The sequence below is a fragment of the Ammospiza caudacuta genome, chromosome 10 (assembly GCF_027887145.1).
Source record: "Ammospiza caudacuta isolate bAmmCau1 chromosome 10, bAmmCau1.pri, whole genome shotgun sequence".
In the NCBI taxonomy this organism is placed as follows: domain Eukaryota; kingdom Metazoa; phylum Chordata; class Aves; order Passeriformes; family Passerellidae; genus Ammospiza; species Ammospiza caudacuta.
The window spans coordinates 25,101,497-25,126,653 of record NC_080602.1 but is presented as its reverse complement, the minus strand read 5'-3'; the positions used below and the strand labels follow the sequence as shown (position 1 = coordinate 25,126,653).

The following is a 25,157-nucleotide window of genomic DNA, read 5'->3' as shown; positions in this document are numbered from 1 at the left end:
CCCTGTTGGGAGAACTTCAGCACAAAGCCCTGGAGCAGTGACATGAGCACAAAGTGTCCCTGGCTCCTGCAGGATCCTGTGACTATTTTTTTTAATGCTGTCACTGTCAGCCTCCTGGGCTGTCACTGCTGAATTGAGTCCATGAAGGCCCCAGGACTGGGACTGTGTCTTGACTTGTGCCTGTGAGGCACCAGGGACTCTCTGGCTGCTGTCAATCATTGCAGGGAGCCCAGTGGTAGTCATCCAAAGTTGTGTTTTCTTTCACTGGAGCTCAAGTTTGAACATGAGAGATTTCTTTTTATGAAGTGTGAGAAAAGCTCAGGCTGGTCTTTTTCAGAGTGAGAATTTCTCTGTAGCTGGTGGCTTTAAAAGTGGCATTTCATTTCTGAGCAATCTAGAGAAAGGGGTACTTTAAAAACTAGATTCAGGACATATTAAAAATATCTCCAGCCATGTTACCTCTGAAATTAGCCATTGCTTCTCTTCAGTCAGGCTGATGCTGTGATGTGTTATGTCTGCATAAACCACCTTGAGGGTCATTCCCTTCCTGGGCAGTGGGTGCCAGGATGGGCAGCTCTGTTTGGGAACCCAGAGGAGAGGCCCTTTGGGTTAGCAGTAACCCAAATATTTTACCCTGTTTTGGTGGGTGTGTCTGTGCTGTCTTTGTGCTGTCTCCCCCTGTGATGGCTGTTCCATAGTATTTTTATAACCCATTGGCCAATTGGAATTAAACTTGGGGATATGGAGCTCAGAAATATTAGGCTTTCAGAAGTTTTCTGAAAATTAGGAAGCTAAGCAGAGGAAGGAGTCATCTCCCTCTGATGCTGCCTGGGAAGGAAAGATTGTAGCATCCACATTTACATCAGGAGCCCCAAGTGGAAGTGGTAATCCCTAGGAAATCAAGCCATTAATTTTGCAATAAGTTTAGGGATTTTTTATTTATTCTCACCTCCCTTTCCTTGGTGCTGTTGTGCTCTACCAGAACAAATGTGATGCCTGTTGGTGGTGTGTGAGGAGAGGAGCAGAGCCATGGCACTCACTGCCTGCTGCCATGGAAGGATCATTTTCACTCCTCAGCCCTGGCAGCAGAGGTATCAGCCAGGGCTGCTGAGGGCAGGTGCTGGGGAGCAGCTTTGCAACCCAAGCTCTGACTTAACAGAGAAACTCAACCCCATTACCCTCATCAGGCACAGCACTAGGGTTTGTCAGGCTGTGAGGTTAAATCAGCACTCAGCAAAGAATTAACACAGAAGGGCTGAATCAAGAATTTCTAAATGAGTTTATCAGTGCTGGCTTGCAGCTCACCAGTGGGAAGCCAGGAGCTTCAGCAGCCCTGGAAGTCAGGATGTGGGAGCTGCAGATGAGAAATATCACAGGAGCAGTTTGGGAAAGGGTCTGTTTGGGGTTGGATCACTGTGCATCATCCCATTTGCTGCCTTCCCTGCAGCTCACCTGATGCTGCCAGGAGAACAGCTTTGACATGCATACAGCACCTAAAAATAAAATACACTTAAATATGAACATGTTTCAGAAGTACAGATTCATTCAGGTTCTGAGAGTAATAATTGCTGAGTCATTCTGTAAGAACATGGGAACAATTTAATGGGGAGCTGTGGAAGAATGCCATGCATCAGCAGCACAGGTGTTCAGCCATCTCCAGAACACTCAGCAGGCTGGGCTGACACTCTCCAGACACTGAAATAATATTCATTAATGTTGTTTAACCATTGCAGGACTGATCCTTGCTCATGAGCCCACCCCTGACCAGCACCACAGCAGGGTGAGATAGGCATGGCTCAGGAAAGCTCTTGTAACTGTTAAAAGAATCTTTTAATTTAATTTGCAAAGCTTCATGAGTTTCTTAGTGTTTGTAACTACAGGAAGGGAAAAACTGGAACTGAATTCTGGACCCTGTCTGTTTGCTCTTAAAGCAGATGCTGTTTGGTACAGAGACTCCAAATATTTTTTCTGAATAATTGCCAAGTCTGACCTGTCTCTTCATTCTGGAAGGGAGATAGTGAGGAATTTAAAGGCTCCAGAATCCCTGCTGCTGAACTCCATTCCTTTTAAAGACTGTTAGCAGTCTCATTAAAAGCTTTGATTTGATATTTTTCTTCCTTCTCTCTGAATTCAGGCCCTCTGTTGAAGCAGGTGGCTCAGATGAGTTGCAGGGACAAACTGACAAGTCCAAAAGTGGAATTGACAGAACTTATCTGAAAAAAGGAAGATGAAAATAGCCCCAGGCTGGTTTTAGAGCCCTACACAGTTTGCAGAGCTGCAGCTATGGCAGGCAGTGCCAGGCTTGCTTTTCCATTCCTTGGGGGATGGAAGCCTGCAGGTGGGAATCCATCCTGAGGACAGGTGTTGGCAGACTGACACAGGCATGTAGCAGAGTGCTGGGAATGGAAGAGTTATGTTTTTTCTCTTTTTTCTGGTGAGTTATTTCCTGAAAGATGCAGCTTAGGGGACAACTGATGCAATTCTTGAGTTCAGGCCTCTTCCACCAGACAGCACAGATCAAAATGAAAATACTGAAATAGTGACTCTGATAACATCTGGGAAAGGGAAGGATGAGATTAATAAAGGCTGTTTAGAGCAAGAGCAGGTGGAGCTCTCTCCTTTTGTCAAGCTATCCAGCAGGTGAGAGATGTGGAGTCATTTTTATCCTGTGTCTCTGTGCTGCAGCCACTGCAGTGAAAGACATTTACTCCCAGAGCTCCACAAACCCTGCACCCAGTGCTGAGGCCTGCTGCTGCCCTGATGGGCTGCCTGCCTGTTTCATGTTGTCATGCTGATATTTCCATTCAGGTGGGAGGGGAAGGTCCTGCTTAACTCTCCAGCAGCTGTGGAAAGGACTGGCAGGTTCCTCCCCTGAACACCATGAGTCCAACACAAGATATTCAAATCCAAATGCCTTTGAGCCCCAGGCAGAGGTGACTTTGGAGGGCCAGGATCCAAATCCTGATTTGCAGCTTGGTTTCCCTGTTGTTGGTGATGTTTTCTTTGAGTTCTCAGTCTCTGTTTCTGTAGCCTTTCAAAAGCATCAGATCTCTGCTGCCTTCTGCCAGATCTGATGCTTTTCTGGTGTGAGGTATCCCTGAACAACATTGTCCCCTGTGCCTCTCTCATTTTCTCTCACTACCTTGTATCTCTCTGATTTCCATCTCTTGTTCCTATACCAGTTCCAGCAGCTGTCCCTCCTTTATGCTCAGTGCCAGGTTTTGCCCACACCTCCCTGCCTGAACAAGTCCATGTCCTCAGACTTGTTCAGTAATTCCTCAGTGAACCCATGATGCCAGAGACTTCTAACCCAGGGCTGGAGATCCATTTTTCTCCAGCAGTGAGTACACACAGACATTCTCAGGGAGCTCATCTTCCTTTCTGATCTTATCTGCTGCCCTCCTTGACCCCTGCCTCCCTCAGAAGTGACTCCCTGCTGCCTATGAGATCAAAGTCATGTTTCCTGAAGCCTTCTGGAAAACCCATATTATCTCCATTTGCTACTTTTCTGTCCCTGTCTCTTCTCATTCCCTTATCACTTCCCATTTCTCTTCCTGCCTTCTTCACTAAATATGAATTATGCCAGGCTTCTGTATTCTTCCCACCACGGTGTGTTAACTCAGTCCAATCCTCAGCTGGAATCCCTCTCTCAGATCCACCTGGTCAGCTCTTCCTCTGCCTTTCCTCTCAGCAGCTGTCCTAGTATATCTTGGAGTGATCCAGCCCATGTAATCCCTGTGTGTGTGTGAGCATGGAGGCTTTCAGCGCCAGGCTGTGATGTCTGTAGGCAGATGGTGAATTAGCTGCCTGCATTTGGGAATCAGCATTCAGGAATGGTGGTGTGATTTGGACTAAATGTCCCAAACTCCATATTTAACTGGAGAAACAGGATTGCAGGAAGGAGCTGTGTTTGAGATCTGCATTCAGCAGCAGCCCAGGCTCTGGGGAGTGTTGGGGAGAAGCTCTCTGGAATGTGGCTGTTAGCATATCAAAGTAGAGTAAACATGGAGATGATACCCTGCTTCCTCTGCCCCAGTTAATTAAGGCACTCCTCATGTCTCCGTGGAAGGGAGGATTTATTAATGTGCTGTCATCCAGGGGAGTGATGGTTGCTGAAAGGGAGGAGCCATTAATGGCACGGGGGATGTCACGCTGAACAAAGAGCAGATGTCAGAGACACAGGGAATTTCTTTTATCTCCTGCTTTGCTGAGGTCTCAGATCCTGGTGTTTTATCATAAAAGCTTAGAAAAGTAGGGCTGGAAAGAACTTCAGGTGGGCTTTTAGTGCATTCCCTTGCTGCAAGGCAAGATCAGTGGCACCTGTGTCCCTGATGGATATCTGCTCCGTGGGGCTGAGCAGGGTGCTTGTTTCCAGCTTTCTCTGAATCCAGTGAACACCACACCTCTCCTCAGCTCTGGTCAGTGTGGTGAATATTTGTGTTTGATCCTGGTGAATGGCACTGGAAAGGAATGTGGTTTCACAGATGCCTGTGCCAAACCTCTGAGTGTTTCCAAAGGTTGTCTGCTCTTATAAAGCAGCATGAATAATGATGTTTTTGTAGGCATTGGTTAAAGGGATCTTCTTGGCCAAAAAAAGTGTTAGAGCATCTCTCAGCTGTCTTATCTCACTGCATTTGGTGTCTGAAACAGCTTTTGCTGGTGTGGTTGAGGACAGATATTCCTGAAACTGGGAGAAGTCTCAGTCTCTTCTACTGTCTGGGCAGCCCCTGTGCCTAAATCAGTGAATTAGCAGAGTGCAAATCCAATGCAAACAACATTGGAATAAAGCTCTTGCTAATGTTGGGGAATGTCTGTGTGTGGGCAGGTTGGTAAAGGGGCAGATAAATGATTCATCCATTAAACTTGTAAAACCTCAGGAGGGTTCCCAAGAAACAGAAAAGCCCTGCAGAAAGACTGAGAGGTGAAACTGAGGGTTGGCCGTGCTCGGGAGGGGATTCCACAGGCTCCATTAATTGCTGTCCTGCAGGGTAATTAAACAGAGAAAAGGAAGATAGCAAAAGCACTCCTCTAAGCTCTGATGATTAAATCTTGCTGCCTCTGCAGGTTTACAGACATGAAGAGGTCTGGCCTCACAAAGGTATTTTTATCAGGAAGGTGCTGAGGAGGGCAGCTGGTTTAGGTGTCAGGTAATTTGTTTGGAAATAGGCAGTGCACTCCTGCCTAGGCTCCAGTGTGGGATGGAAGAATTGACTGAGTTCTGTGGAGCTGCAGTGGTGCCATGGCTAAAATTTGGGTGTTTCTGCCTGAATCACAATCCTTCCACAAAGAGTGAGGCACTTGGTTGAATCTGGCTTGTTCAGCCAGAGCCCTGGTCTTGTGAAATGTTATCCAGGGCCACTCATCAGACCCTTGGGTATTGTATCAATATTCAATGCCAAGGATCTCTAGTTATTCCTAAGAAACTGAAAACTATCTCCTGCCAGAGGTATTGAGCATTTCACTCATTTGTGCTGTGAGGACCTTGTGTTCTTGTGAGGACTTTATCCTTGTGAGCTCCTGAAACATCAGCTGGCACTGTGAATATCAGGGAGAGATTTGATCTGTTAGTCCTTCAGGGTGAGTGTAATGAAAATCAGGAGATTCAGAAAGTACCTACACTTTGTGTTCCAGCTGTTTATGTTTCTTGCTGGGCTTTTGGAATTCTGACAGCAGTTGTGTACACTGGAAATGACTGTTTTCAGAGGAAGAAGTTATTTTATTGGGTACTACAGGACAGCTGTCTGAGTTCTGGGAAAGTTGTGCTGCAGGTCGTGGTGAATAGAGTTTTTATAGGGGTCATGGTGACATTCAGGGCAGGCTATATAAGAGGATTCTGTGCTGATGCACATTTGCAACAAGTTGCCCAGGCACAGAAAGTCAGGATCTGGTGGGTATTCTCAGGAGTCCTGGTAGCTTCCATCAGCTGATCCATGACATCAGAAGCTCTTCCTCTATAAAGAATTGAGTTCAAAATACTGTGACTTGCACTGGTGTGATTATGAGCTTGTTTTCCTACTGACTGTAGCTGTGTCTCTTGCACTGGATGGTTGCACTGTAATTTCTAGAGTTGTGGTTCATGATGAGTGTGTTATTTCCTGTGTGGTTTTTGTTAAATGCAGTAACAATGAAAATTATTGCTGAAGGAAACAGTTTCCATACATGAATATTAAACTCTAATGGAAACCATGTTGTTACTGCAAGATTAACAGAAATTGGCATCTTGGAGGACTATCCGGCATTAAGCCAAATTAATCTGTGCCACTAAGATTGCATGTCCAGCTTTGAATTAGGACATTCTCATAAATGAAGGAACAGCTCACCCTGTTCACTCCTCTGGATGATCCCTGTAAACCAGACTTGGCCTGCAGGCTCAGTGGTGACAGCCTCAGCCTGTCTGTGTTGTATGTGCTGGAGAGGGCCCTTCCATGGATACAGTTCTTTTTCACCTGGATACTGCTGGCTCTTGAGACCTGTGTTTATTCAGCTGTAGAACAGTGTTAGTACCTATCTTGGAGGCAGTTTAGTGGGTTTCTTCTTTAATGTTTCTTAAATTTTGGAACATTTTCTATGTAGTCTTTATAGAAAGGGAGAAGTATTTTTCATTTTAAGTATCACAAGCACTGAAAGATTCCCTTGGTGACTGATTTGATGTGTAAATACAGGCAGGGCATCTCTGTCAAATATATCATTGCCATTGAGTGGAAAGGCAGAGCATGAATCACTTCAGGGTTTCCTGATTTTACTCCTGTAGGATGTTAAGAGAGGCTACAGGAATGTAATTGATGGCAATGTGTGAGCTGCACAAATTGAAAATCATGGGAGGATGAGAAAAACATCAGCTCCACACCAAACTAGTAATGATGGGGAATGGGAGCTTTGCTGTGAGCATGTGGATGTGCAGGGAGTCTCTGTCTGTGCCAAGCAGACTTCAGGACTGGGAGTTTGGCTCCCTTCCCAACAGCAAACACATTGAGCAGGAGGAGAGCCAGCCAAGTTTTAATCAAGTAAAAGTTCTGTATCCAGAGGTGTTTGGCAAAAGAAGAGATTAAAGTATTAGGAGTGCAATGAAAACAAGACATTAGAGAGTTGAAAGCTGGAGTACCTGGACAAACCACTTGCTGAGTGAATACTCCAGAGCCACCAGGGGGGAGCCCCAGGTGTTTGGAGCAGGACAAAATGGGAACCCACACACCAGGACTTGTCTTCTCCCAGCTTTGGCCATGCAAGTGTGTAATGTCCTCATGCCTCGCTGGGCTGGGGAGAGATGGGATCATTCCCCTTGGAGATGCTGCTGGTGCAGGGCTCAGAGCTGGCAGCAAGGCCAACAGCTGCAAACTGTTTATGTATGACAAGTTTTTGGATAAATGTGAGTTTACACAGTTGCCTGTGTCCCAGGCTTTGCTGTGGAAGTGCAGATAGCTCTGTGTGTCCAAGCCCAAGCACAGAAGTTATGGGCTGTAATTGTGTAATTTCTCAGGAGAGAAAGGAAAAAACCCTTGTGCTTGGTGATAGTAAAAATAGTAATTGGCTTTCCTTTCCCTCTTCCACTGATGCTCCTGCTTGACCTCTTTTATATATTAAAAATAGATTTGTGGTAATTGCTGGGAGCATATCTGAAAGATAAGGACATTTTCCCCCAAAGAAAGTCACTATCTGTATATTTGCAGAGGCACATGAGAAGTGTGGGGCTTTCTTAAAAAATAAAAGACAAAAATCCCAGTTCAGCTTCCTTCCTTATTTTTTGTTTTCACACGCATACACCTGTCTCACAGACAGGGCCAGAAGCAAAATTACCAAATAAAAGCATTTCCTCTTATATTATTCTCAGCCTGGTAGAACCATGGCATGCCAGGATTTTCACAAACATGTTAGAATTTGTGAAGTTTTTATTCCAGTTCTGCAGACTTGAAAGGCTCAGATAAAAATCTGGAAATTTAAAAGGCAAACAACAGTTTCCATTCATCCCAATGAAGACATAAATCATGTTAATGCAGCTACCAAGGCATTGTGCTACTATTGTTGTTGGTTAAAGGTGTGTTTTTCTCTGCATATCAGTTATGTGGATCATTGTACTGGCTTACAAAAAAGTTGCATTTATGTTAATGGTTCAGCTAGATTTACTAAAGATCTGGAGTATGTTTGCAGATCAATAATTTATTTGCTGTTGATATTCTGATGAGAGGAATTCATGCTAAAATGTAAGGGTCCATAGGAAAATTATAGTCTTAGGAAATAGTTTGATAGAAAAAAATAGATTTCAAAAACGTTTTTAAAGCAAGCTTTTTCAGGCTTAAAATGTGATACCAATTTGTTATAACTGGCTTGCTGTTCCAGAATGACTCTTATTAATAAGAACTCAGCAGTTCATGAGCTGGACTTCTTACTGAGTTCATTCCATGTGCTCCAAAGGTTTCTGCTCTTCCAGGATTATGAGTTTCTCTGCCCAGTCCATTTCTGTAATAATAAACTAATTTTAAATGGCTACATTATTTAATTGATCATTGCAGATATTATAAAATGGCCACACAGGATTCACATTAAGCACTGAAAATAGCTTATAAAAATAGATGACTAAGAGTCTGTAACTGAGCCACAGTCACTACTTCTTTGACCACTGGTGGATGTACAAGTCCTTAATCATTACTTTTCCACCTTTGAATAATGAGGGTTTTAGCACAGAGCAAAAGCCAAAATAATAATGTGGATATGCATTGCCAGGTTCAGCGGGGATTAGAGCCTCTAAATAAAGACTTCAGAAGAATTACTATTTGGTATCATTTATTTGACATTTTAATTGGTATTTAACATATTTAAATATATTGACAGAATTCTAGACTGTTCTGCTACACCACACCTCTCAAAAATAGGAATGTTGCCCCCTTCTACCTCCATGATGGCAAACACAGACCCAGCCTCATTTTATAAAATCTCTCAGAGGGAATTTATCATGAATAATTTCAAGCAAAACTGACTTATCTGATTGACCCCTGAGCCTGAAATGCAATTGTTGCTTCTCAGTTAAAACCTCATATGTCAGACACAACTGAGAGGTATTGGCACAGGTGAGTGGAAGATAGAGGTGGAATAATCAGGTTTATAGAAGAAATAAAACACTTTTGGTAAAAGTCCTGCTCTGTCATTTCTGCCTAAAACTGCTGAAAGGGAACCAAAATATCTCTCCCTATTCAGTAAAGGTGTCTTTCAGCTGATTCAAATACTGGTTTTGGCTTCCCTTTAGCCAAAAAGGGGCACATTCATTGGGCTACCAGGTGTGTGGACTGAGCTTGCAATCTCAAAAATCTTTCCCAAAGAAGTCTGTTCCTTCCTGAGCAATTCCTTGATGTCCTTTGGACTATTCTGCATGTAAGAAGCAAGTCAGTCCAAGAAGAGTGCTGAAGTCCAGCCTTTTAGGCCCTTGATTTAAAAGGTTAAATCTTGATCTCATTTTTTTGTTTGTGGTATGAATCTGCCCTTTCACAGTCAGCATTTTTTGAGTAAGCAAGTGTTAGTGCCTGATTTCTGCCTTCACTCTTCTCTGCAAGTGCTGAAGTAAAAGGCTGTTGGCCATCCCTTCATTCCATCCAGAACACCCCTGGCAACTAATATCCACATCCTTGTTGTTGTCAAACCTCATAAAAACAGAGCTGGACTTCTTCCAGGTCTAAAGTTTTACATTTGCACCCTGATAAACACAGCTTTGTCAGCTCTGAGAGGAAAAGAAAAAAAGGGAAATCAGGGAGATCCTGGCTCCATTGCATGGTCATGGTCTGCAGCTCCATGCAGGCACCCCTCCATGGAACCAGCACTGCAGTGAGGAAGTAGATTCCTTGAGTGCTGATAAATACAAATAAAAGCAGATATATGCACTGGGGCACCCTGAGGTGCCAGCACAGCATTCCCAGGGGCAGTGGCACTTGCAGCAGGGCCCACTCTGGCTGCAGGAAGGGCAGATGAGGACTATTGGTTTTCCACAGCAGAGGTTCCATGCCATAACTTTTGAATTCCTTTTTGGCCTCAGCCTCAAACCATTCGTGGTGCCCACACAAACAGGAGAATACTGTGCATGGATCAAATCCTAAATTCCACTCAGTAATAGGAGACTTGTGCCACCTACATTGGCTTTGTGACTCACCAGCAGTGCTTTGCCAGCTCTCCTGGCTCTGACACTCTCGCTTGCTTCTGAGCGTGGAAAGAAGGGAAAATGTAAGATCTTTTCAGAGTCTCTGCTTTATTGTTTTATCCCTGCTGCCTGACTTCATTCTGAAAATCAGAACTCCATTTAAATGCTTGTTCAGGCTCCTTCACTGCATCTTCTAATGCTGTAGTAGAGGGTATTAGTAGACATGTTTAGATGAGTTTTTGGGTCAGTGAAATTATCTTTGAGACAGTTAAATATATTTTCCAACAAAAGCAGTGGAGGTGAGTGTGTTTTACTTATTTCCTGTCTGACAAAACTCTGGACTGATTCTTCACTAGGATGAGGAAGAAACTGCTCAGATGATCTTGTATGGAAACTGCTCTAATGTTTTTCATTCTGGTTGCATTTTTGGTCACTTTGCTTGTTACTGCTGTATGGTTTAAATGAATGAGCTGTTTCACTGGTTCTGATGGGAACATTCTCTGTGTTTCTGTTGCAGGAATTGCTTACCTAGGAGGCGTCTGCAGTGCCAAGAGAAAATGTGTTCTTGCTGAAGACAACGGTCTCAATCTGGCATTCACAATTGCACATGAACTTGGGCACAAGTAAGAACTTGTCTTCTGTTTCCTTCTTTTCTTTTGCCACTGCAGGGTGCTTTTATTTAAAGCCAGACAAGTGCAATTACTAGAGTGGTGTGTTTGTTATGGTTTCATAAATGTAGCACATTGATACATAACCTAATTTTCAGGAGGCTTATGTAAATACCCATTTTAGTACACAGAAATCTTTCTAGCTGTTCTTCCTCTGTTTTCAGCTCTCTGTTCTGATTCTGGGAAGCACAAAGAGGCCTCAATCTCTTAAATGATTGACAGTAATAGAGACAAATTCTGATTTCCTTTATTGCATAGAGTAGGTCCACAAAATCAACATGAGCTTCCAAATCTTTGAACTTGCTAAGTTTTCTCTGAAGTTCAGGTATCTGTGTCAAGGACTTTAATAGTTAAATAGTTTGGTAATGGTTTCATCTCTGCATGTGAAGTGATCTGCTTTGACTGAAATGGTAAACATCAGTATTTTGGAAATGCCCTTAAGCAGAATTATTTGATCAACAAAAAGAATTCCTATAACTTGATTTATCAGCTCAATCACACTTAAGTAAGACACTTTGAACACACTGGAAAAAGCAGAAAAGAACGTGACAAGTCCTAGTCAGGCAGCAATTTGAAGAATGAGATTACTGGGTACTTTCTGCAGGTGACTTTGGAGCCTCTTTAAAGCTGCCTATAAATATCCCATGGGCAGAAGAAAACAGAATTGACTGGAAGAGTCAGCTGCATGCTCTTAGTGCAGAGAACGAGTTAACCAAAGGTCAGCTCCACATTCCCTGCTCTCCAGGCCCAGTGTCACTGCACTTACTCACAACACTGATGAGCTTTTTCCCCTTTCCATTGACATCACTCTGGTTGTGGTGTCACAGTTGGGCTGTTGAAGGTACAGAATTAGGCCAGGAACAAAGTTATACAGGGGGCAGGACTGTGCCTGGGGGGGTTTTCAAGCACTCCTTCCTTCAGCCTCTCTGGATGTAAGGTGGGAAATCCCAGCTGTGTTCCTGCAGTGAGAAGTTGTGCCTGAGGTTTTTCTGCACCCTTCCTGCAGCTCATGTGTCTGGTGTATCTTCCTTTCTGCAGTAAGAAGTATTTCACAGCTAACTCAGAGCCAATGGAGCGTGTTCAGGTTCTGGCCAATCTCATTCCATGACAAATAATTACTTTATGGCAATGTATTTCAAAGTTGCATGGAGGTTATTTAGGTTACCTACCAAAAATGAATCTCCTGTTCACCCTCCAGTGACACCAAAGGCAGCTGAGCCAAACCGAGGGTGGTTTCAGCAGAAATGAAGGACATTTGGTTTTGGTTTTATTTAGATTGCATGCCAAGATGTTAAACTGAGCCTAAACTTAATAACAAATTAACCTGTGGGTAATGCTAAGGGAAATTCAGCACTCATCTTTGGATGGGCCAAGAGCAAGAGGGAAAATACTTGAGCTGCAGAAAATCCAGCTGTGTGAAAGAGTGAGACTGGTCTGCCCTGGTGTTTGCCAAGTTTCTCAGCAGAGCTGACAAGCTTCCTTCTAATAATGCCTTGCAAAAAAATCCCCATCATAAATAGGGGATGTAATGCTTTCAGATACAGCTCTCCATCTGTGCAGAAAATTGCCAGCTCCATTTTCTTTTCTGAGGGCAGTTTTGGTGGTAAGACCACAATGTCTGTTTCCTCTGCTGGTTTTCTTTCTTTGCCTTCATCTTGGAGAACTATTTCAGGAGTACTGGAGGGGAGTGGTGGCTGCAAGGGCCAGTTTGGGGAGCCAAGGCTTGGGGGTAATGTGGCTCTGGGAGGGCACAGGAGCCAGGAGGGCTCCACCTGAAGGTTGTAGAAGCTGTTGGGAGGATTTTGCTGCCACAGGTGTTTGGGGACATGTTCCAGGTTATCTCACTCCACAAGGAGTTGCAATTCTCTGTCGCCCCCTCTGCCTTGCCACCAGCAGCCTAATCAACCCCCAAATCAAAACAGAGCGGGGAAATGCCATGTCTGTCACCCCCCAACCTGAACAACAAAATCATCCCTCTGTGCTGTCACCCACCAGGGGCCTGGCTGCTCATTTCAACCTCTGACCAGTTGTCTGGTGTCTTCTGCAGGCCAACAGCAATCCTTTCATTAACCTTACAAGGTGTCAGGCCTTATTCTTCTGGTGTTGACCTGCAGTAGGATGCTCTGAGCAGTCCTGTTTCACCACATCTTCTGCAAATAGAAGAATTCTTTGCAGACTTTAGTTTTTGAGTGAAATGTAAGGAAACCTATTGCAGACATGAACACAAAGAAGCTGACATGAGCTTTGAAAATGAAAACCAAGGAAAACTAGGTGTAAGTTTCTTAATTTAAAATAAAGTCCAATCAAAACTTACATCCATATTGGCAAAAATATAAATTTTGGAGAGCCATAATTTTGAGCTTTATTGAAGTCTGATTTCCTTATGAGTGTAGAAAAGTTGAGATTTATTATTCTTTCCTTAAGACTAACAAATGTCTGTGGAGATCACAAGCCCAATTTGGCATTCACAGATAGTTTCTGATGTGGACTTTGGAAAAAGTGAATGGATTACTAATTGATGTGTCAGATTCCTAATCTGCCACTAATGTCATTTGGACTGACTGCAAAAAACACTATTCCGGACAGCTGCACTGTGAAAACATGGAGACACCATTAAATAGGTCCATTAGGATGAAATAGGTCCTATGGAAGTTGAAGGATGGAAGTTCATCTTTAGGTTTAACCTGTGGAGTTGTTGCTTGATGATGGGGTGAGGGATGTGACTTTGGTATTTAAATCTCCAAGTTTGTACTGGTAGTTTTGGTCCATGGACACAAATGGAACATCCATCTGTATTTAGATACAATTTTTGCTACAAAGGATCCAGGAGCAGAGTCTTGCTGTTACACAAAGGTGACAGGCAGGGAGCCCAGTGAATGTGTATTGAGCCTGCAAATCATAAACTTCTTCCCACACAAGACAGGACCCCCACAAGCCTTGTTCCTTCAGTCAGTTGGGTCAGCAGTGATGTCTTCTAAAACAGCATACTTGAGTGTAACCAGCGTTTGTTGGATTTTATCCAGGGTTTGCTGGATGGGGTCCTGACCTACACCTGACCCAGAGATCACAGTGGTCACTGAAGTCTTAAAATGTACCAGTCTGAGATCTTCATATTATAAACATAATATGAACACTGAGCATTTCTTACTCTCATCTTTCCTCAGAATTGCAGGGCAAGTCCATCAGTAAAAGCCTAAAAGTGCCCTGCTTTTGTCACCAGGGTCCTGACTGGTGCCTCCCTGCTCCTCCACGTCCATGAACTGCACCAGCATGAGCCTGGTCTGAGATTCACACCCCAAAGACCACCCTGAACAACCGGCTTGGAGGAAAATAGTGCCACTTCCCCCCCTCCTACTTCACTCTTTGCCTACAGCAGTGACTTTGTTACCATTTTTAAGTCCTTCTCCAAAGAAAAAGTCAAACAAGTTTTTGGAAACAAAAGCTGGGATTCATGCGTGTATCCGTGCAGCCAGGGGGTTTTCAGGACAACAATGCCAGCTTTGTTGCCATTGCTGTTTCTTTCACCAGCCTCAGCTTTCCTGTTGTGGGATGGGGGCAGGCTTGAGTGAGGAGGGAAGATTCCCATTGATGAGCCAGAGGAACCTGGCACTGCCTGGATGGGGAGAGGATGGCCCGAGGTGATGTGGCTGGGAGCCACGCTGGGGCAGATGCCCTTAGGAAAGGGGATTAAAATCAACTGACAATAAGCAAGGAGCTGCCTCCTGCCAACAGCCTGAAACCACACGGCCTCAAACTTGAAGCTGAAACAGATGAGGACAAAAACCAGTCCAAAGGTAAAAGCTCATAATGCACAAACCAAACAGCTCAGGGCTTGGAATCAGACAAAGAGAAGGGTTTGGAACCAGCAGGTTTCTCTCCAGTGTGCTTATTTGCTTTAGATGTTAGTATTGATAGCTGTAGCTTGAGTAAAATTACTTCAGAGTGCGTAATTCTTTGTTGCCTTTGTGTTGTCTCAAGCATCGTGGTGTTGCAGGTGAGGGAGAAGCACTCTGGCTGTTGCCTCTGTGGGCTGTATTTGTGCTGATGGACTTGTGAATAACATTGGCCTCCCTGGTCAGTGTAGCTCTGCACCCAGCAGAGATTGATGCAGATGTGCCAGAATATGAAAACACTGTGGGCTGAGGAGTGTCCCTGAGCAGATCTCAGAGGTGCACAGTGATGCCCTGTAACAATTTACACCAGCAAAGCCACTCCCTGTGGTGCAGCTAGTCAGGATGCCTGAGAACCAAGCAGGAAATTGTCCCCCTTCTCCCCTGCCCCACAATTTATAAAAAATTGGTCATAATGCATTTTAAAAATGAGATGTTTCAAGTGGAAGCTGAGAACCACCCCAGTAAATGTGAGAGATCTGTGCAGACAGGTGATGCTGCAGAGTGCACACTGTGCTGATAGAAACCTTCTGGGTCAGCCTGTGCTGCCATTCCAGTCAGAGCAGTGCCAGCAGATTGGAGCCAGACAGCCAAATCATGGTGCTGAGGCAAAGGCAGTGCTTCTGGAAGCCATGGAGAAATGGAGGGACCTCTGCTAAAAATTCTCTCCTTTTATCCAGGGGTTATAACATTTAGGTGCAGGATGTGGGAGCTGAGAAGCTGTTTTGAAAGAAAAAATGCCAACAACTCTCTGTGTTTTTCAGAGCAGCTCAGCACAGTCTAACCCTTGAGCTCAGGGTTCTACTAGTGGAGGCAGCTGAGTGTAGTTTCTGTCCTGGCTGATTTTAAACATTAACCCTGTCTTTTAAAAAAGTCTCTCACCTGGGCTTCTTTTTCTTTTCTGTGTTTCTCTGAGTTAGTCTCACATTTATCAGGCAGGTTCTGCCTGACCTGAATTTCTGTGGAACATTTTTCTTTGTTGCTGTTGCAGAAGTACACTGATGTGTCCCCAGTTATTTCATACCTCCCAAAAGGCATGAAAACCAATGTTACGTAAATTGTAGAATCAAACATGCAGAAGCACCAAAGTCTCAGTTTCAGGGTTATCCAGACAACTTCAGTTATAATTCTGCTCCCTCTGTACTGCAAATGAGGTCAAACTTCTCTTCACAGGGTAGGATTTCAGCATGTAGTTAAAGCCTTTACTTAAACACATACCCACAGGCATCTTATTCACTCCTGTGAATTATTATTTTACTAGAGAGAGCTCTTGCAAAGAGGTGCCCATGCTGTGTGTCTGTAGGGTAGCACCCAGTTGTGCTCAGGGATGCAGCCTGTGGCTGCCAGGATCTGTCCAGTGGCTGGACAAACCTCTGCAGTGGCAGTTTGGGTGCAGATCCTGTGTTGGGGAGCTGTGGTTCCCTTGGTGCCTTCATAAAGCCTGTGTGGCCCTTCTGACCACGCTGTGTGTCAGAACCCACATCTCTGCATTTGGAGTGGTGGAAAATCAAGGTCAGTTGGATCCCAAGGAGCTCTGGAGCCAGAGGCAATCTCATGCAGACTTTATTCTTGCAAACTCAGGTATTACTGACTCTGCTGCACCAGAACTTCCTGAGTAGCTGGGAGTTGCATTCAGGCAGTGCCTGCCCCAGCTCTGTTCTCCTGGGGCCAGAATCCCCTCTTGAAATCTCCCAGGAGGATGTGGCTGTTGCAGTATCCTGCAGTCTCAGGAGTACTGGGAGGGTCTGGCTGCTGTGTAGACATACCCTGGGGCTGGCCAGAAATGCTGGCAGCAGTCTGTACCCACCCTGGAGTTGCTAATTTTATTTTCTACCATTTGTGTTGTAAATCTGTTGAGGAATGTCTCTCTCTCCCCGTTCCCAGGCTCCCTTTTCGAGCTCCCCTCCTCCCAGGTTTCATTCTTCTTCCACAGATAATTGCAAGCACATTTTCACAGTTAAGTTGCCCTTCTCTGTACAACTCCAAAGGACATAATGGAACACTGCCTATTGCATCCTGTGTGCTGTACACCAGAGTGGTATGATCTAAGCAAATCAGTTATTTAATAACAGCTTCTGGTTCACAGAAAGAATAGGTATATCCTAACATTTCAGGAGATGCTTCTTCCACTTCTGGTAACACACTGAGGGGTCTGTTTTAGATAAAACAAATTATTATGATGTACCTTAGTAGCTTGATAATAACTTTCTGAAAACCATGTCCTTAGTCAAAAGGAAGCAGAGATCAAAGACAGGTTTAAACATATTAAAAAAACAATCAGTGGAGACTTCTGACAGTGTGGATGATTTGACCTGGGGAGGAGGCAGTGGTGGAGCAGCACTGAACAGAAAGTGTGTTGGCCCACTGTAAGGCAGTACAGGACACCTGAGCAAGTCCCAGAAGCAGCAGATCCCTGTGGTATTGACCTTGTCTGGGCAGGTTGTTTTCGCAATGGCAGTGGGATCACACAGAGAAAAATTTAAAAAAATATACGAAAATTAAGTACAAAAATCACACAGAGAAATAGAATATTGGGGAGGAGAAATTGAGAGGTTTGGTAGTATTGTGCTCTGGATAGACTTCAGTTTGTGTATTTTTTTTTGTTTATGTAAAGATGCAAGATATTTCCAGGTGCATTAACTTACTAATCCAGGCACAGTGGCACGGTACCTTCCTTCTATCATGATTATCTGTTTCACCTTTGTACCATCCAAATTTGATAGTTTATTTACAGTACTGGAATGTAATAACATTAGAACTGGGCGTGGGAATCTCCACGTCCCGTTGCTTTCTGCACTCTTGTGGCAAGCATTAGTTCTGGGCAAGGGTTTCTTGCTGCTTTGTGGAAGATCTGTGTAATCCCTAGGGAAGCAACATTCCCTTGCAGTCCCTCTAATTTCTTTGTTTTTGAGCATCTTGTACAGCTTTACTTAACATAATAAAACTGCAGCAAACAGGCGAACCGACAGCCATTTAGAAACACAATTTTGGTTTAATCAATAGCTTTGTAGCTTTGCCAGCTCTGCCTTTCTTTTGAAGGCTTACTCTGCTGAGTAAGCCAGGCCTGTGTTAAGTAGCTGGGCTGTAATGATTTGGCAAACCTTGCATCTGCTTCCTGCCACGAGGGTTCTGGTTTCATACTCCACTGGCTTTGCTGGCAGCAGCCTGGTGCACCCAGTGACCCAAAACATAGGGACAGCACAAGTCCCCATTGTGCAGCCTCCCACTGCACACCAGCACAGGAAATATTAGGTTTGTAAGTGCCATTTACCAAATAATAATTTGTTTTTATACAAGGGCAGTGATCTAGATGAAATATTTACTTTTCCACTAGCAGTTGGGTTCCAATAGCCTGTAACCCGTGCTGTCTGCCTGGCCTGCTGAGTTCAACAGGTTCCAGGTGAAAATTACTTCCCGAGCTGGGGAAGGTGATAAATCCCAGCCTGTCACTTGGAAAAGCCTTTGGTAGTAAGTCAACAGCAGCAGCAATGCCAGTGGAAATGTTGTTGCCTCTAAAAATGTGGTTTCCTTTAGCTGCTACGTCAGTGGAAGGCTGTGCTGGGGTGGAACAGGGTTGGCTGCCTCTTGGCCAACAGTTGTGTTGGGAAATAAAATTCAGCAAATAGGAGTTTACTGGAGAAATGAAGTAAACAGGCCTGCTTTGTTCTCAGTGATCCCTTTCCATTTGCAAAATCCTCCCTACATGAGATGCCAGGCCTGTTTCCATTGCTGGATCCAGCCCAGCTGGGAGTTTGTTGTCTACATCTTTATTTGAACCCCAGTTTCCATAAAAAAGAGGAGAATAGCCCACAGTTTTCTGCTTTTGTTTTTGCTTAGGTAAAGCAAATCAAAGCCAGAGGAATCTGATCATAATGATTTGCTCTCAGTTGCTTGAAAAGTTTCCCTCCTGCTGGGCTCTAATTAGCTCAGGGCCTTAAAAATGAGTATTTTTCACTGTACCTTCTTTCTGTGCTCCAAAGCCCAGTGGGACACTCATCTTCTACACCACATCTTATCCACATTTGGGACAGTTTGATCCCTCAGAAGTTTCTCATGTCCACCCTGTGGTAGCTGTTTCTCACCTGTCAGTGACAGTCCAAATCCTGCCTGGCTCTTCCTGCTCCCTGCTGGGCTCCTTTCCTCCCGCCCTGCTGTTTGCCAGCATCACTCTGGAGACAGATAATAAAGTGGCAGATTTCTAATCTGGCTTTTAAATATTCATTTTAATTGCACAGTAAAACTGGACTGCAGGATAAAGAAATGCTCCCTAGAAACAGTTTGTGCTGCTTGGTCCAGGTAGTTTCTGTACTTAGGGAAAGTGTCTTTCCTTCTCAGGAAAAACACAGCTTCCTTTCTTCCTCCTGAAAACACAACCAGCAGCACTTTTCAATGGGTAAATTCTTTCCTGTCTGGTTCCTCCTTTATCTCAAGTAAAGCTGCTTGCTGTGTAACATGGGTTAGATTTAGTCCAAGAACACAGAACTCTTCCCTACTACCCATCATGAGTCACCATGGTCAGAAATGGTCAAATTTTGATAAAAGTGCAGATTGTCTGCATTTAGTAGCTTTAAAGAAATGCTGCAATCTGGATTTTCCCACAGGAGCATTATAATAACAACTTTGCCCTCAGCTTTCCTGCCTGTGTGCACAAGCATCACTTCATTTAAAGTATCACCTCCACTGTGTATTTATTTTATCTCTTTCTCCATTATTTCACTGTTATTGACACATTTCCAGTACTAATTCAGATATGATCCTGAGGGCTTTCTCCAATCAAAGAAAAAGCCAACTTGTTTGCTTAGGAAAATGTATTCATATTTTCTTTTTAAATGTTAGGTACCACCTTCCATACCTGCACTCCTGAGCTGTTTATGGTGTGTGTTGAAGTAACTTCACCAGGTTTGCCAAATGTGTGATTACAGGAGCCCCTCTGAGCACAATGAACAGAACATGAGAAAGGCTCATACACATTTGCAGAAAGCTGTCACCAGTTAAATGACACACACCCTGCACCTCTTATCAGCTAGGGACCCTCTGAAACAGTATCTTCTCATAAAAATAACAGACTTTTTTCTTTCTCTGTAAGTTGTCTTCACATTAACATGTTCAAGCCAAAGTTACTCAAAGCAAGAGTGTCTTTTCAAGTCACTTTTTACTTTCCTCATGTTGTTTCCTTAGACAATATGGAAGCTAACTTGACTTGATTGACTGAGGTTTGTAGGCAGCCAGGCACACCCACTACCCAAAGAATTTCACTGCAGTATTGGTCTGAACATCTCATTGCCAAATTGCTTTGATACCAAGCCATAATTTGCAGCATTCCTGTTGGATATCGAGTCTCTCCCTGCTGATAAAAGGAGTGAAACTGAGATAACTTGCTGAACTTCTGCAATCATTTACCAAACTGCCAAGGCCAGGTCATTCTGCTATTATAAATTATGTTACCAGCTGAACCATTATGAAAAATCCCAGGGGTTTAGGGAGCTGGTGTATGAGAGTGCCAGTATTGGAAACAAAATTTTAGAATTGGATTATTTGTTTCCAGTGTAGCTTTTTTCCTAAAAAAAATTCTGGTGGGTTTTTCCTCATTTTTGGAAGAAAAAGAGCTCAGAGGTTTGTTACTGTCCACTGCAGTCACCTGTTGTATTGGTGGATCAGTGCAGGAGGGTCACATAAGGATGGATTTCTTCTTGCACTGAATCTGCAAGCCCACAGTGATTGACATTGTGGACCAAGAGAGAGGATGAAAAATATTTCTGTGAAATGGACTTCTGCTGCTCTGAGAGCCATCAAACACATACCCACTGCCCTGTCTGGGGACTGCAAAACACTGATGCTGGTAGGATTTATATATTGCATTTACTTCACACCTTGTTGCCTTTTGATGTTGGCCATCTCCTCCTTCCCACCTCCAGGGATGGAGAATTCATCTCCCAGTGTGGGGCAGGCAGCCAGCATTCCTGACTCCTACGGTGCATTCCCCAGGCTGTCCCACTTCCCCAGCCCTGCCTGGGGGTGGCTTCCTGATGGGGCAGAGCGTGGGACATCTGGGCTACTCGTGTTGCACGTATTTGGCAAATATTCCACACCATGTCTGCCCTCTCCTTGCTTCTCTTTGAAGGGTGTCTTGTGTTGCAGCTCTGCATTCAGGTTTGGCCCTCCGTCATTTGCTGCAGTTGACTGGAGGCTTTCAGTGGTTTCACAGGAGTTTTGGAAAAGTGATTGCACACAGAGCCTCCCCTGGGGTTTCTGACACTCTGAGTGACAGGGCTGTCAGTGCTCACTGAGCTTTTGTCTCTCTTCCCTCCTGGGTGGGAAATCCCACCCAGCTATCCCAGGGTTTGGTCTTTTTTCCACCCTACAATTTATTTTCCCTTTTCATCTTCTGAGGAAATGCATGTCACATTTTCTGGAGGACTCGTTCTCACCCACTTCAGGCAGTGCTGAAAGCAAGCAGCTTGTTACCCTTCAGCTTGTTCCTTCTGCTGTGCCCCGGGGTGCTTTCCAAAAACAAGGAGCTACAGATGGAGCACAGCAGCCTCTGTGCAGTGAGCAGTCCTTCTCTGCCCACCGCTGGTTCATTCATAGTCTTTGTGCTCCTTCTGCAACACTTCTCTGTGTTCTGAAACCAGATTGAAGCTAGTGAGAAAGAAAGAATTTTGTATGTCCAAGAAGTGGATTTAATCACTTGGAGGGCAAGGAAACAGCTTAGTGCAAACATTTTCGTGGAGGCATCCTCAGATAAATTTATTCTTACTTTAGGGTCACAGCTCAGCTGTGATCATGACAAACAGCCAGTGTGAGACAAGTGATTCCCACAGAGAGTCACTGATCCATGTTGTACAGTGAGTGCTTTTGGATATATTTATATTCAGCTCCTCAACAGGGATTGACTGAAGGAATTATAGCAACCCTTGACTCCTACTGGTGCTGTTGTGTCAGAAATCTGCTGTGTGTTTTTGGCAGGTATGAAAGAATGTGTGAGGGTGTAGAAATGCTCAGCATGTGGTTGGATGCCTGCATGGAGATGGGATAGTACTTTAAGGAAGGAGGAAAGATTCATGTAAGATGCTAAATGGATCTTGGAAAGGAGAGACCATTGACATCAGAAGGCAGAAGGGTATTTTCCTGAGGTAATGCTACCTCTGCAATGCTGAGTTTCTGCCAAATTTATTTTTATATATATTGATCAACTTTAGCATTTTGTAGTACTTTGTATTTGGTGGAGCACTCCTTTTTCTGCCCCTGTTCCCTCAGAACCTGCCAGCTCTTAGAAGAAACTGTGAGGCTTTTTTCAGGAAAAGGTTGATATGCAGTGGCCACATCCTAGAAAGGAGGGAGGCCCTTGGAGGAATGGTGGATGTTCACTTGCTTTGCAGCTGGATTCCTTCATCTCAGCAAAGGTGCTGGAGTGCCTGTCCTGCTGTGAGACACCCACTGTGAAACAGCAAGGGCTGCTCAGAGAGAATCCCATGAGCAAATGTCTGCTGGAGAAAGGAGTCAATGTGAGCATGGGGCGTTGATGGGGAGAGGATCCTAAGGTAATTCACCCTGTTCTTCATGGCCTTGGTCAGGCTTCAGTCAAACCATGTAAAGGTCTGGTGTTTATACCAGTAAGCTTTTGAGTGCAAGGCCACAGTGGGTATGCCTGCTATGTCACTCGTGTGCTTTCTGTCCCTGCCATGTCACTCTCATGTATTTTTTGTCCCTGCCATGTCCGTCTCATGTGCTCTCTGTCCCTTGCAGCACAAGCTTGTACTTTGCTGCCTTCCAGATTCCACGGCAAAAGAGCTAATTCTTTTTAAATGAAAACCATATCATGAAGGGCTGGATCTGTCATGCAGCTGAATAAACCACAGCTTTCCACACTGTTATTCACCATAGGCGTTCGTGTGTTCTCACTCGCTGTTGTTGACTTCTTGGCTGCTTGATGAGTAGATAACCATATAAAATATCTGGTTACTTCATTATTGGAGAGTGACATAAACTTGGTTATGAAAACAACAGTCCAGTAGTCATGGCTCCCTTTAAATGTTGACTTTCCTGATTAAAAAAGCCCCAAAAGTACAGCACCCATCCTGAACACCCCTGTGCTAGATAACACTGTGTACACAATGACCAGCCTCAGTTACTTCAAATGCTTTAAGTAGGATCATCTCCCTCTCTTCATCACTGCTCCCCAAAGTGTTCCTGACACTTTCTGGAATAGTCAAAGCATATTTAAGAAACAGTGTTTACATGTTTGAAAAGGAGAGGGTGAAAAAACCTGCTTTCCATTAAACCAATGGCCTCAGTGGCCGCTGGTTTTATAAGAAGGTTGCACAAGATGTTTCCTTGCCTCCTCCCTCAGTGAGAGCTCAGCTCACCTCAGCATTTTCACAGGATTTGTTTGTTTGTCCAAGCCTCCCTTGGCCCCATCTGACATCTCTGGCCATCTCTGCTTCTCTTAGAGGCATCACCTTCCTGGGTCACCTTCTGAAAGTTACTGTCCTCACTTTGCCCTGCAGCTCCTATTACAATTCCAGCGCAAATGAGCACCCCTGCTTCAGTCCTTTCTCTGTTAAGCCTTTATTCTCAACTGGATGGAAACCTCCTAACTTGCAAGATGATCAGCATTTTATATTGAAATGTTCAACATGTTGAACCAGTTCAGAAGTAGGCATCTTTCCAGTGATGCAGCTTCAATTTCAAATGTTAATAAAAATTCCTAACATTGAACTCAATCTGGGAGTGGACAGCTCACAGGCTGGATGATGTGGGGGTGCTGTCTAAGAGTTCAGACTCTTAGCAGGAGCTGCTAAGAGCTGTTGGTGTGCACCCTCTGCTTAGATTTGAGTTTCATGGCCATGTTTAATGTTCTCAGCTGCCAGCCCACACCCTGTGTAACCTCCTCCCATGTCAGCATCTTCCTTTGTGCTTGACATTGGATGCACTGCAGAGATGGGATTTCCTTCTCAAACCTTCTGAGACCTGATAGGAGGTGGGAAGGGGAGGAATTTTGTCCTTCATATGGAAAAACAGATGGCATTTGTGCATGTCTAAATAGCTGTGGGGCACTGTCATCCTGCCCACTCTGACATGCCAGAGCAGGTAAATTACAGCTCCCCTTCTCCCTTCCCTCTCCCACTCTGTGAGGATGTTGTTCAGTCTCCCCTCCTTTTGCATTTATTGTTCTGCAGTAGACTTTAGAATGAAATCTTGTGCTTAGTCCTGGCTCTGCATTTAATGCCGGATTACTTGTGGGTGAGTCATGGCAAGCTGGGTCACAGGGAAGGACTTCTCTCATATTCTCTTCTGAGAAGGTCAGTGGTGACATGCAAGGCTGGTACTGCCTAGCCCATAGCAATGTTTCCTTGCAGAAACAAAGCCTTTAGGAGAACATCTGCAGGGTAAGGCATGTTACGGGTAGAGAAAACGTGCTGCCCAGCAATCCAGTATCAGCCAAACATGTAAAAACCTTAGTGGTCCCACTGAACTTTTCACTCAGAGCATGAGATATCTCTGCCTTCTTCTGTCCCCCCTGTATTTGGGATACAGCTGTCATGGGCTCTTTCCTCAATTCTCTGAGGCCATGTTGCTCTGCAGGGCTGGCCCCAAGGAGCTCTTCCTATTTAATGTGTTGCTGAACTTACACAGTTACAGCTCTTTGTGAGTTGGTTCTTTGGAAAGGCTCCTTTGGATTTCTGTCTGTGGGAGTGAGAGACAGCCTGCTGTCCTCATTTCCTTCTTGGCAGCTGGACATCCTCCCTGCCCTTTGGAGAACTGAGGTAAGTGCAGTTGTGTGGAGAGCAATCAATTGTTTGTCATGCATGTTTAATAAACAGCTGGGGTGACAGCCAGGACACCTTGGGTAGCCTTGATAGCCATGAGTTTCTGAAGTGATCCAGTGTTTGACTCACGCTGAGTTATTTGCAGGCAAATGGAATGGTTTGACTTTCAGAGGGAGGTGATGGAGGTGGCATTTCCATATCTATGTGTCTTTTTTTCAGTCTTCCCTTCTTCATATTTCTTTTTTTCAGTTGCTACCCTTTTTCTGAAGGAAAGTGCTGCTGCTGCTGGTGTTTTCTATCAAACTTGCCTCTTGTCCCAGCTTTACGTCTCTCCCTGCTAAGGGAGAGTGATGATAACTGTCCTGGGGATTTGTCCAGTGGTCTCTTACCAGCCAGCGCTGCAGCTGTTGAACAGATTTTTCAAGCATCTCCTAAATCAGTTTCTCCCAGCCCTTGGCATTATCCTCTTACTCAGATTTGGGTTTTCTATTGAGGGTCATAGTGGCTCTGGTGAGGATTTGTGTACGTGACCTCAAGAACATTGAGGTGCAGCAGTGCATTGGATGCAGTAGGAGGCTTTCCACAGGCTTTGGTGCACTTTGGCTCAGGCTTGTGAAGAAAAACAGGAAACACTGGAAAACACACCAAGAGTAAACAGAGCAGTTTAGTTACATTAACTGTCTAGAGGAGAAACTCCACAAATGACCCA

General features: G+C 44.4%; 1 protein-coding gene across 1 annotated transcript in view; it reads left to right on the top strand.

Moving 5' to 3' along the window:
- Positions 1-25,157, top strand: part of ADAMTS17 (ADAM metallopeptidase with thrombospondin type 1 motif 17) — a 151,548-nt gene that overhangs the window by 46,719 nt on the left and 79,672 nt on the right. Inside the window, exon 8 of the mRNA XM_058811469.1 lies at positions 10,638-10,743. Within this exon, the coding sequence (XP_058667452.1) occupies positions 10,638-10,743 (106 nt within the window). The remainder of the gene's footprint in view (positions 1-10,637; positions 10,744-25,157) is intronic.